This window comes from Megascapheus bottae, chromosome 19 (assembly GCF_031878675.1).
Source record: "Megascapheus bottae isolate mThoBot1 chromosome 19, mThoBot2.hap1, whole genome shotgun sequence".
In the NCBI taxonomy this organism is placed as follows: domain Eukaryota; kingdom Metazoa; phylum Chordata; class Mammalia; order Rodentia; family Geomyidae; genus Megascapheus; species Megascapheus bottae.
The window spans coordinates 29,718,822-29,732,240 of NC_143527.1; the positions used below are offsets into that span (position 1 = coordinate 29,718,822).

Below are 13,419 nucleotides of genomic sequence, written 5' to 3' on the forward strand. Positions count from 1 at the left end.
CAACAAATATTTTATTTTGAATTCACAGTAAGAAATACATTTTTCTGAACAACATTTGCCTGCTTAGAAGTAACATCTACACATGACAGATACCTTGAATTTGGCTCCTTTTTTCCCCTACTAATTTCCTTCTTTATGTCTGTTTGCTTTTCAAGCAGTGTTACTAAAAGTGACACAAATCCCTCTGACAGCGCTGCTGTGTCCTGCTATCCCTGCAATCGAGTGAAAACAGACTCTGTGGACTTGAAATCCCCTTTCGGAAGTCCTTCTGCTGAAGCGCTAGCCTCAAGACTTTCATGGCCTAACCATTATTCAGGAGCATCTGAAAACCAGACCAGGAATGACTTCCTCCTGGATCCAAGCAGGAGTTACAGTTATCCCAGACAAAAGACACCAGGCACACCAAAGAGAACCTGCCCAGCACCTTTTGATTTCCATGGCTGTGAGCAGGCCGGCAGCCCTCCAGGTTCAGTCACTGCAGAATTCAGTGTCGGCAGTGTCTCTGGTTGTCCCAAGTCAGCCAGCTACTCCCTGGAGAGCACAGAGGAGAGCACTGTTGCAGCTGGCATGACCAAGCAGAGCGTCTCCTGCCCTGCCTTACCCCCCAGAGCCCCAAAGCCAGTGGAACAGAAAGCCGCTTCCGAGACATCTCCTTTGCCTCTGAAAATCGATGGTGCTGAGGAAGGCCCCGAGTCAGGGTCACTGGACCTCTCTGAAGACCAGTACTTTGTTAAAAAGAGTATGCAGGATATCTTCTCCGTCTCTTACCCTTTCTCATCTCCGCTCCACCTCCAGCTGGCCCCCAGGTCCTGTGGTGATGGCTCTCCCTGGCAGCCACCTACCGACCTGTCAGGACTCTCCATAGAGGAAGTGTCCAAATCCTTACGGTTCATTGGGTTGTCTGAAGATGTCATATCCTTCTTTGTCACTGAAAAGATTGATGGGAATTTGCTTGTCCAACTAACGGAAGAAATCCTCTCAGAGGATTTCAAATTAAGCAAACTGCAAGTGAAGAAAATAATGCAATTCATTAATGGCTGGAGGCCCAAAATTTAGCCAGATAGATAGCCCCAGGAAGTAGCATGGAACAAAATGAAGCAATGTGTGTGTGCTATAGAAGGGACAAGCTGGGACCGTTTCATGTTTTTGCACTAAAACCTTCTCTGTAAATAGGGATAAGAGAAACTCTTACTATGCAGACTACATTTCTGAATAGTGAACAGGCTATTTTGTACATCAATAAAAATGCTGTACAGAACAACACTTAGAGGTGTGCCTTGTACGTCACTCAACACCCAACAGCTACTAAAAGAACAAAGGCATATTCAGAGAACTCATCCTTACCCCAATATGTTTTGTGAGAAGGTATGATATTTATTACAAAATAGCCAAAGCTGAAAAACATAAGAATCTTAAAAAAAAAAAAAGAAAAGAAAAACATTGTGAGTAATTCCCATCTTTGGGAGAGTTGACTTTAGACAATTAACTGTGCTGTGCTCTGTTATTTGGATTGCTTCATGCTAATTGTTTTACTCTTGTGCCTGAAAATGTTAGTAATATAAATAATGACACTTTAACATTATATGCTTGGTGGAGATTGTTTTATCAAAAGGCATTTTCTAACACTCATGTGTTGATAGAGGATATATATGACGTCCTTAGAAATAAGACAAATCATGACCAGAATAATGGATCTTTAACTGCTGCTAGTTTTAATGAGCAGAGAGAAAAAGTGAAATATCTGTACAGATGTATATGTACGTGTATAGTTATACATATGCATATGTATGCACACATACACGCATATTTTTTGCCAGTCATGGGGCTTGAACTCAAGGGACCTGAGCACTGTCCCTGGGCTTTTTTGAGGCTAGAGCTCTGCCATGTAAGCCACAGTATCACTTTCATCTTCTTCTAAGTATGTGGTACCAAGGAATCAAACCCCAGTCTTCATGCATGCTAGGCAAGCACTCTACCACTAGGCAAAACTCCCAACCCCACACATACATGTTTTAAATATAATTTTGAATCAGTATTCTAGATAATATGTTTACTCTCAAATACTCATTGAAGTTTTGAACTATGTTGATTCTCTTAGACACAACGGACAGAATGATTCCAAAGATTCTCAAAACCCTGAACCTTGAAGCTCAGGCTTCCTCACTGGAAACATGGTAGGGATGCATTAAATGTTTGCATTAAAGGGCTGCGTGAGCTGTTTAAGTTCATGGTAGGACTGCTCATTGCATATCCATACTGACGTTTGGTCAAGTGATGGTTGCTGCTGAGTGATCATTTTGGCTTTGAGGGTCTGCAGTAAGGGATCTGATGAGCATTTCTCATTGTCAAGTGTTTGCAGCATGCCTCTGGCTCTAGGAGGCTCAAAAACTCAGATGATCCATCCTTCTGTTTTTGTATGTGCTACATCTGGTTGAGTGATTCTTAAAATACTAATAAGAGTACTTGTTAATTTCTTCCTTCCAAAGAATAGGATGCATCCTTACCAGATTTTTACTCCAAGAATTCCAGAATTTGAGTCTGAGAACTTTATCTAAAGATGATGAACTATTCCAAAATATAATGTTGTCATCTTCACTCTTGATTTTTGTCCTGAGATTCTGAGTATAGACAACCTGTGACCACCATGTACATGCTCTCACCACTCAAGTATACTGGCCACCCAGACTCAGCTTGGCCTGCACAATTGGATTGCATGTTACGATCTCTCCTTTCTGTTCACCAAAATTAGTTAAGCAATTGTTTTAAAAACCCACTAGTCTCAGTTTATAGTCCTGTAAACTATTACTTTGTTTCTTGGTATTAGAAAGGTATTTGAGATTCATGATTTAGAGTTGAGGTGAGCTCATGCTTCTAATTTTCTATCCTCAATTTCCTATAATCATGCCTACAAAATATAAATATTGTACTCTAGGCAAAAGATGATCCTCTTTCCTTCAGAAGTAACTGAGCCATCTGTGAAAATTCCAGTATCCTCAGGCCCACAGAATCCTGTTTATAGAAGGTATCTCTCTCTGTGAGGGGAGCTCACCGCTACAAAATCAACCTCTCAGAACTTTCCTGTAGAATAAAAAGAGATGCTGTTGAAAATCCCCAAGTTTTGTTGATAAGCCAACAGTACTTGGACACAGTCTTCACTCAGAAGCAAGCAATCCATGTTTTCCTACATCAAGCAACTGACTCCTTTTATCTTTTATCGTGTGTGTGTGTGTGTGTGTGTGTGTGTGTGTGTGTGTGTGTGTGTGTGCTAGTCATGGAGTTTAACTTGAACTCAGGACCTAAGTTCTATCCCTGAGCTTTTGTCCTTCAAGGTTAGCTCTCCACCATTGGAGCCCTAGTGTCACTTCTGCATTTTTGGTGGTTAATTCAAGATGAGTCTCATGGACTTTCCTGCCCAGGCTATCTTGGAACTGCAGTCCTCAGATCTCAGCCTCCTGAGTAGCTAGGACTACAGACATAAGCCACCAACATCAGTGATCTCTTCTCTTTGGGGAGATTAAAAAAACACCTAACAGGATTGATGTTCAGGTTGTTCCTACTGTTTTTATGCTGGGTGTGTATTGATTGACAAAGTGGATTCTCCCGAGGCAAAGGCTGGTCTTTGATTCATCGTGTATTCATTATACATCCATTGAGCATCTCCTTTATGCCAGGCGTGGTGCTTCGCACTAGCCAAAAATGCTGCCTTGGCCAAGCAATGGTGACTCATGCCTATAATCCTACATATCCAGTAGACCAAGACCTAGAGGATACTGATTCAAAACAAGCCCAGGCAAAAAAGGTCACAAGGCTCCAGCATAACCAGCAAAAGGCTAGGCTGGAGGCACAGCTTACAAGGTTGAGTACCATCTGAGAAAAAAAGGCCAAGCAAGCACATGCCCTAAGCTCAAAGCCCAGTAGCACCCCTCAGAAATTAAAAAAAAAGACCCCACTCCTGCCTTCTTGAACTCAGAGCTGATAGTTAACATGATAGTTGCTGAGACAATGTGAATAAAAGAGACAAAAAAAATCTTCCTGGCCACTGGCTATACTGAGTGAAGTGTATCCTGTCTTCAAAGAATCCACAGGCAGAAGCAGTAGCAGCCTCCTCGATAGGGTATAAAATAAACACCGAAAAAACATGAAAACTTAGAATATGTTGGAGGCAGAAAGCATCTTGCCTCTCACTGCCTAGTACTTCCCTTATTAATTTTGTATTTGTTTAACTATAATAGATATTTACTAGCATTTCAAAAAGTCACAAACAAATAGAATCGCCATTTCTGGGCTGAGCATCCATCTGTAGAGTCTCCTGACTAGACACGATAAGAGCAAGGTAGAGAAGGAATAAAAAGGTACAACCTTTCCTTCATCCTCTACCTGATGCTGTTCCCATCCTAGCCTGTTTTGCTTTCCTGTCCATTTTTTTTTCACTCTGCTTACAGCAGGAGGTGCAGGTTTGCCATGAAAAGACCTTTTCTAACCTCCCATGTCGATTCTGCAGCCATTCTTCTCCAGGCTTCCTGAAATCAAAACGAATCACACAGGCTCTTGGAAAGAACTGTGTGACTATAAAGGGCCTTTTCTATCTGGGCAATGGCTCATATCTGTAATCCTAGCTACTCAGGAGGCTGAGATCTGAGGATCCAGATTCAAAGCCAACCTGGGCACTAAAGTCCATGAGACTCTTAACTCCAATTAATCACTAGAAAACTGGAAGTGGCACTGTGGCTTAAGAGATAAGGCAGTAGCCTTGAGCTAAGGAGCTCAGGGACAGTTCCAAGGCCCAGAGTTCAAGCCCCACGACTGACAAAAAAAAAAAAAGCTGGGGGGAGGGGCTTTTCTTGGAGTTTTACATTCATGGCTAGAATGATCTTCATGGCCTCTATCAGAAAAGAAAATCTATCAAGCCACTAAAATGTCATAAGAGAAAGTGGACCCAACTCAAAGAGAGAACTCAAAACAGACCAATTCCTTCCGTTCACCATATACATACCTGGAAGCTCTCTCTTCTGAGTCAAGCTGCTCTACTTTATGAACTGTGAAATGTACACTTCCATTCTCAGCCCTCACAGATCACTCAAACTGATGAAGTTGTAGCAAAAGTGCTCTCCGCTCAGCTCAAATGCAGTGTTTATTCTTGTCTGTGCAGAAATGCAGTAATCTTATGGAAGTAGTATGACTGTCCATTCCAGCTGAACAGACACATTCACGAGCAAATCCTTTGCTCACATTCCAGAACCACCTGCATGTCACCCATCACCTGGGGTTCAGGCCTGGCTGTGGGTGGAAAATGAAGCCTACACTTCCCAAACACTTCGTATAAGAAGTCACTACTCATCAGACCTGAGGCCTGTAAGACTTACATTCTGAAAAGTAAACTGGAAATGCATGATGGTTCTCCAAAGAATCTAGAACGTTAAGAGGAAATTTTAGTGTCAGAAATACCAAAAAAAAAAAAAAAAGAGGCTTTTGAAATACGCTCACGATTGCATTTTTGTAGGCATCTAAAGGCTGCTATGGTAAGCAGGGGGAAAGGCTCCGTGTGGAACTGACAGAAAAGGGGACTTTTATGTGAGGTGGTAAGACCACAAGTGTCAAATCATAGCATGTTAGTCTTCGAAAGCTCGTATTTTAAAATTTGCTTCATTGTGATAGCCAGAAACAAGGAGTAAACATGATTTCACTTTAAACTAGATTCCTGTAATTTTGCTGCTCTTGTTCCTCTAATTTCTATGAGTTTTGTACCAGATCTTAGCAGAACGCAAAAAATTCTTTTGTTTACAATCTCCATGTCCTAGGGTTCAGCTAATTGCTTAGCTAGAAATTTGTTCTTCCATGTTCACGTTAAGTTCTGATTTAAAATTTTTAAAAATGGGACACAGTTAAGAATTGGGGGAGATTTCCTCAACTTAAATGGAATTGCTATGCTATTTTCAAGGAATTTTGTAACCAACTTTACAGTTTCTTGGCTTGGAAAACTTTTTGAGTAGCTAACTCCAAGTTACTAGTTGGATTACTTTCCAGAGCATTATCTGTGGACACAGTGTAGACCTCAAGGTTAACACAGTATGTTATGTCTAAATAATAATCTTTGTCTGTTGATTTATATGGTTCTGAAATGTCTATAAATAAAGAAATGTTCAAAGTTGTTCTTGAGTTTTTCCTTGTAGCGTTTTCTAGGGCCTCATTCCCATTTTCATCGAGTAGTAGGGCACTGGTCTAGAAGGGCTCTACTTCTTCAGGCCCATTTTGGATTATTGTCTTCTAGATTGAAGACAAGAACTACTATATGTAGAAAAGGCTGGCAAACAGGGACCCTTGTGACATTCAATGAGAATCCAGTACCCGTGTGATTAGGTGAGGGAACTGAAGACAATATAGATGAAGTGAGAAGGCTCTACACTTTACATGTGTCTGTCTGTGCAGAGATAGGAAGCTAATGTAAATTCATTCATTTCATAAAACAACACCGGGGAAATGGTCAGGAGTGCTGCAGAAGAGTTATGAGCCTCGAGCCTGCTATGCCAAAACATTTGAAAAGAGAAGTAGGAGATGGATTAAGAGAACATTTATTGTGGGCCGGGAGTTTGGCCTAGTGGTTAAAGTGCTTACCTAGCATGCATGAAGACCCGGGTTCGATTCCTCGGTACCACATACATAGAGAAAAGCCAGAAGTGGTGCTGAGGCTCAAGTGGTACAGCTCTAGCCTTGAGAAAGTCCAAGGACAGTGCTCAGGCCCTGAGCTCAAGCCCAGGACTGGCAAAAAAAAAAAAAGAGAACATTTATTGTATTCCAAATAATGTGAGATTGTTTCTGACCTTTGGATGTTCTTGCCTTCCTGTATGTGTGTCTGTTTCTCTCTCTCTCAAACTGGATATTTCAAAGTAAATTTGAATTTAGAACACATTGGGATAAAACCCTGATATTCAAGTCATGTTTATGAAAAACAAGTACTGGGTAAGTTCTTTGCTGAAATCACTTAAGATGCCCCTCTCAGAATTCCTTCAAAGTACAGGCTACCCAGAAGAAGTAGGTGCTACTTAAACTCTGATGCATGGGCCGGGAGTTTGGCCTAGTGGTAGAGTGCTTGCCTAGCATGCACAAAGACCTGGGTTTGATTGATTCCTCGGCACCACATACATAGAAAAAAAGCCGGAAGTGGTGCTGAAGCTCAAGTGGTAGAGCTCTATCCTTGAGAAAGTCCAAGGACAGTGCTCAGGCCCTGAGCTCAAGCCCAAGACTGGCAAAAAAACAAAAAAAAAAAACAAAAAAAAAAACACCTCTTATGTATAACATTTCTAATGGTAGCCTTTGTACTATTCTGATCAAGACTAGCCATAGGCCAACAAAAACAAAGTTCAACCAGATGAGGACTAAGAGGTGCAGAGCACCTGTTGTGTACATATGAGATCAAGATCAAAAAAGATGACTCAGTGCAAGGCTGGGAGTGAGACTTAAATGGTTGACTGCCTGCTTAGCAAGCAGAAGCCTGAGGTCCAACCTCCAGTACCACCAAAAATATGACTCAGTGGAGATGCCAGATAGTACAGGTGTAATATGGGGTAATGCAAAAGGCTTACAGATAGCACACAGACACATACATACACACACCTTTCATAGGATGGATTCATGCCATTATGTAAGGCTAGATGCACCTAGATGGAGAAATAGCTGTAGTGCTAAATATGGCCACTAGATGTCGGGCTCTGACCCAGCCAATTACTACTCAAAGGTTACCCCATCAACATTTTTCCCCCCTTTGGAAGTGATGGGGGTGTCCTGGAATTGGAACCCAGAACCTCACATTTGCTGGACTGGCACTCTAGCACTTGATTTATGCCACCAACCTAACCTTTTGCCGTTAGGATTGAAAAAAGTCACATCCCTTTCCATCCTCCTTGTCCACCTTCAGAGTCAAACCATGCATGCCCCTAAGTGATTCTGCAATGAAAGACAAAAAAAAACAAAGATAAGCCATACCTAAGAAATGTCAAGCCACCATTTTTATGCACAAGCATTTCTGCACCCTTCTTTATACTCTTCGGTACTGTCAGCATCACAGTCAGTGGTGAAGTGCAGCCAGTCTCTTTCAGTTCAGCTTTTAAGGAGGTGAATGGTTGGTTGGAATGGAGTAAACTCAAGGTGTCATTGCTCACAAATCGTGGTTGACTGACACCTGCCCTGGAGTCACACTTCCGGTACACTCCCAACTCGTTCGTTTTTCATAATGTATCCTTTTCCTCCCTTTTCTTTTGGCTGTGTTGTCAAGCCCATGGTCTCCTGCATGCAAGGAAAACAGCACTCAGCCAGCTGAGCCATACCCTTAAGCCCTCATGTTTCAGTCTAGGTTGCCATCTTGAAAAGTGTAATTGACAGTTATTCTTTTCACATAACCATAATTACCTACTTTTCCCCACACATCAGTGGTTTGTGAACAAGGGTCATGCGGAAGTGCAATTGTTTCAGAGGGACCACAGTTCACACCCATGAAGCTCTTCATGTCGTGAAATGGTCTGCTGCTTTCGCATATCTTTACGTTACCCATCTCTGACAGTGGCCATTTTAGTTCCTTGTCTATGTGAAGGCTGCAGGATGATGACAGTTCTGCTAACATCTCCCATCTGTCCCCATCTAATGTCAGGAGGAATCAAAATGGTAAATTATGTTTGCATTTAAGCAAATGCTATGGTGAGAGGCCATGAGACAGATCTCTTATCGAGCCCACCTATATCCATGCCCCAGTCCCGGCAGTACTCTCACCCACACCCATGATTTCCTTCTGTATTTAGAGACCCCCAGAGTAGCAAATCCCATCTCCTCTCCACCTTCCCCCCTCCTCCCTCCCACCCCATCAAGTGAGAAATCCTTACTTCTCCCTTCTGAGAACCATCTTGCAGCTTAAACTGTTCACCTAATTTTATGGACTCTGAGCAATATCTTAATTTTTTTAAACTTTCCCTGTTCCTTTATGGAGATAAATTGTGAATTGGGTCCTTTTCATGTCATACTCTTTCTCAGGCCTAGAGACTTCATTTTCTTCTCATTTTCGTATTAGGTGAGAATAGCACTTAAGTTCTTGTCATTGAGATTCAGCTCTGTGCACACCAGTTATCTGGTGCATATTCTGAAAAAGTATGATTTCTCTGTATTCATCATCCTGAATGGTAGAAAGATGTGAAAGTTATTTGTTCTGGCAGGGAAAAAAAAAAGGCAACTGATAGAACACTATTAGGTAAAGCATAAAGGGCCCTAATCCATGAGTCAGGAGTCATTGATGGTTTATTATTTGGAAGGCTGAAAAAACTAACTTATCTTTCACAGATAAGTAACTAAACACATACGGGATGGGAAAATGAAATATATATTCCCTTTATTCAGTTAACTCCCAGGAACCTTGACAGAAATATGGTATCATTTAGCCCTTGCCAGCTCCTTTGACAGGCTTGACTTTCTTATTTCCTTCTTTCTCCCTTATTTCTATTCATTTATTGCCTTACCATGTTGCCAATATTGACCACATTTATGTGGTGGAAAAAAAGATGCCTACTACAGAAGATCGGAAAATTCATTTCTTAAACAACCAAAATGCCAATATGAGCTGCTGGTGATTTAGTGGCATGCAAATACTTCGTTACTCTTATTTTCTTTCTTCTGAGCCACTACTGGGTCTTGAACTCAGGGCCTGGGTGTGGTCCCTTAGCCTGTTCACTCAAGGCTGGCTCTCTACATCTGAGCTATGGCTTCATTTTCAGCTTTTCGCGGCTAATTAGAGATAAGAATCTCACAGGTTTTCCTTCCCAGACTGGCTTCAAACCATGTTACTCAGATTTGGGCTTCCTAAATAATTGGGGTTATAAATGTAAGGCACCAGTACCTAGCTGACATAATGCTTGTTTTCTTCTGAATTATATTTACATAGTAAATTTTCATGATGTTTGATTCCAAAATGAATTTATGAATAGGCTTGATGTGATTTGTGATGTAAAGTGAAAGACAAACATGAGGGTAATTTAAACAATGACATTAGTTTACAGGAATCCTTTAAGGGTCATTGACTCAAGAACAGTATTTACTTTTTAAAATCTCAGGCTTGGGGGGTGGGGGGTGGGTGGGGGGGAGGGTAATGGGTACCAAGACATGTGAAAGGGTATCAATGTATGTGAATTAATGCACCTACTATCTGGCAAATATCATGTAACCCTTTTATTAATTACAATAAAAAATATAAAAAAAATCTCAGGCCTACATATAGGATGAGACTAAGTGAAATTAACTCTAGGATATGGAAACAAGAAGTTTATCTTTGTGATTTTTTTCTTAATGTACTATGTGAAGTTATTTCTTTTTTTCCCCTTATGGTTTATCTCATGTTATTACTGTATCTGACTTAGTTACCTGGTATATTGTATATGGATTTATTTGTTTATTTGAAATAGGAAGGGAAGGAGAAAAATAAGATGATTGGGAGAGGGTGGGGAAGGGAAGGAGGGACAAAAACATGAGAAGGGGTATCAGTGTTCAAGAAATAATGTACCAACTACCTGAGGAATATAACTGTAACCCCTCTATATACATTATCCCAGCAATAAAATACATTTAAAAAATAATATTAGGCCTAAAGCTCTTCAGTACCTAAGTGCATTGGAAGAGCTAAAATTTCTGTTGTCGAGAAATACCATTAGAAAAAGGTGCTATCATATTCTATCACACTTATCATACATCTGTTTCAAAAACAGCATGCTTCCAAAATTATACATTTCTCTGCAAATAAACATGACAGTATTAACTGAAGGACACAATTGCAAACTGCATTCTGTTTCCAAAGGCCTTCCCAAGCCTTGTTGAAGGCATTCATTTCATCAAGAGGCTTTCTGAACATCTTCATTTTGTTTTGTTTTGTTTTTTGCCAGTTCTGGGCCTTGAACTCAGGGAATAAGCACTGTCCTTGGGTTTTCTCAAGGCTAGAGCTCTACCACTTGAGCCACAGCACCATTTCTAGCCTTTTCTTTCTATATGTGGTAGCGAGGAATTGAACCCAGGTCTTCGTGTATGCTAGGCAAGCACTCTACCACTAGACCAAACTCCCAGCCCCTTCATTTGGTTTTATGCCCAAATTCATATCTAAATTTATCCAAAGCCTTTAATCCCCCTTCAAGGCTTACTTCCAGACAAAAGTACAGCTTTAAATATCTTCATGTTCTACCACTTTCAGCCCAAAATACATTTATACTGATGACCCTGTAATCACCACAACCATCATGAATAGAATGTTAGGAGGTATTGTTGAACTTACAATAAAATTTAAAAAGTGACAAACTCTAGAGTGTTGTTAGTGAGTCACTGTGATTGTCCATTTAGGAGAATTTATGTCTTCACTTTAACCTTGAAAGGCTTATACTCAGTCTTGGTGGAAATATTGAAGGAGTAAAGTTTTCTATAGGAAGCAAGAGCCAGGTTTTCATTTCTTCCAAAAGGGAATGTTAAGCCCAAGCAAAAACAAAAAAAACAATAAGGTTTCAGTATTAACAAAAGAAAGGAAGGATGCTTCCTCACTGCTTGCCACGGAAAGTGGCAGGAGAAAGAACCAACACAGGTTAGCCTTTCACTGAGAAGAAAGAGGGGGGCCTAACATTTTCTGAGGTCAGGAATTAGACTTCATTCTTCTGTGCCCTGCACTGCAACCAATATGGTGCTGTGGCTTGTGTGGAATCTGTTGGTTGTGTGGCAGTAGGTAAGTGGAAAGGCAGATGAACGGGTTGGTTGATAGGTTTAAATTTAGCCAATTGCTCTTTTCTTCCCCAATGTTATGGAAGCCTTTCTCTTCTGCTGTACGCATTTTGACACTTTCCCCACAGTTGCCGGCAGTATTGGCCTCAGATTTGTGCTATTGGGCTACTCCCCTCCTCAAGTGGAATGCAAACTTTGGGCCAGTGGAATGTAAATCTGTGGGTCGTAAGTTCCTGTGTTTGATTTGTCTTAGCTCTGGTCTCCCAAAAATGCTCACTTCCCAGGCTACATTCAGTATATGTTTTTGTCATTGGATTGATAAATTGAAGCAAATTGAACACTAAATTTAGCTTTGGGAGACAAACTCTGCTTTTAGTAATGGGGTTTTTCTTTGTTTTTTAGGAAAGATCAATGTTTATTACATACTAAATGTGTGAGACTATTTGCCTTCACCTACTTAAGGAAATTTTATACTTAGAATTGAAGCCTCCATTTAGTTTTCAGTCCAATGAAATAATGTCATAGCATTAGAGAAAATACAAAACACCCAACTTTTTTTAGATTTTTGATGTTTCTATAGCTTTCCTCATTCAAAACAGTAAAAGATAAGTTTTTGACTTACTGAATACATAATTCTCTGTAAATTATGATGTGATTTACTTTTTGTGGCCTGAAACACTTGCCTCTATGTGGTTTTCTTGCTTCCTATATGAACAAGCAGACATGTTGTGTGAAGTTTGTCTAAGAACAGAGAAAACATCAATAGTCATTTGAAACATCTTTAATTCCCACAGGCCATTGAATTGAGTGTCTTTTCACCAGTTCCTTTTCATTGCAAAGTTTCAAGAGAATACAGGTCTAAAGACAGCACAATGTCTAGTGCGCTGTCAGAGATTTCTAAGAGACAGGCAAAGGTTAACATAAATGCCCAGAAAGAAATTTAACTCATTCCATTTTATTGGAAGCAATTTCCAAGTAGCTTATCTGTTATGAAGATAACTTCATCCAAGCATTTATTTAATAGTTAATTAGCAGCATCTCTTAAAAGATTTCTGCAGCCTTGAAAACGTACAGCCATAATCCTAGCTAATAATATCAAACTGATGAGCAAAGACATAGCACCTACGTTTTCAGCTGATGATGTGGCAAAGATCATGAAATCCTACAAAACTCAATCTAAAGTGAGTTATAAATCGCACAAATACCAGCTAATGGATAATGAGATTCTATTCTAATGTTGATAATGTGCAATGTAAGTGTTTCCTGTTTCTTAAGTAGGATATCTTTGACCATTTAAACAAGTCTTTAGCGCCAAGCATCCACAGACATGAGTATATTAAAAAAGCCATTTGGTGTATGCCGCTTGGAGGTAATGAGAAAGTGTTTCTCAATGTGACACGCTTAAGAGGAGACATCAATGTCTTATTAATAGGTAAGAGCACGCTGAGTTAATAGTGCATTGATAACTTATTTTTATTGTCCCCTCCTCACCACGCTTGTGTGATTCCATGATGTAATATTAGCAAGAAAACAAAAAGCTAAACTAGCACAATTACGGTGTCATCATTTTCTAGCATAAAAATGTGCTTTGCTTTTTATTGGAAGCATTTTTATGTGTGAGAACATCATTTGACCTTTATCGCAAATGTCTTCTGTTCAATACATCAACTCTGCATCCCCAGTTTTCCGAGT

General features: G+C 40.3%; 1 protein-coding gene across 2 annotated transcripts in view; it reads left to right on the forward strand.

The window, feature by feature from the left end:
* Garem1 (GRB2 associated regulator of MAPK1 subtype 1) overlaps nucleotides 1-4,464 on the forward strand; it is a 171,320-nt gene extending 166,856 nt beyond the window's left edge. The window contains exon 6 of one of the 2 annotated variants that reach the window (XM_090353278.1): nucleotides 156-4,464. In XM_090353278.1, the coding sequence (XP_090209404.1) occupies nucleotides 156-1,056 (901 nt within the window). In that variant the 3' untranslated portion in view covers nucleotides 1,057-4,464. The remainder of the gene's footprint in view (nucleotides 1-155) is intronic. The other variant, XM_090353279.1, reaches the window with a different exon arrangement.
* Nucleotides 4,465-13,419: the final 8,955 nt, after the last annotated feature.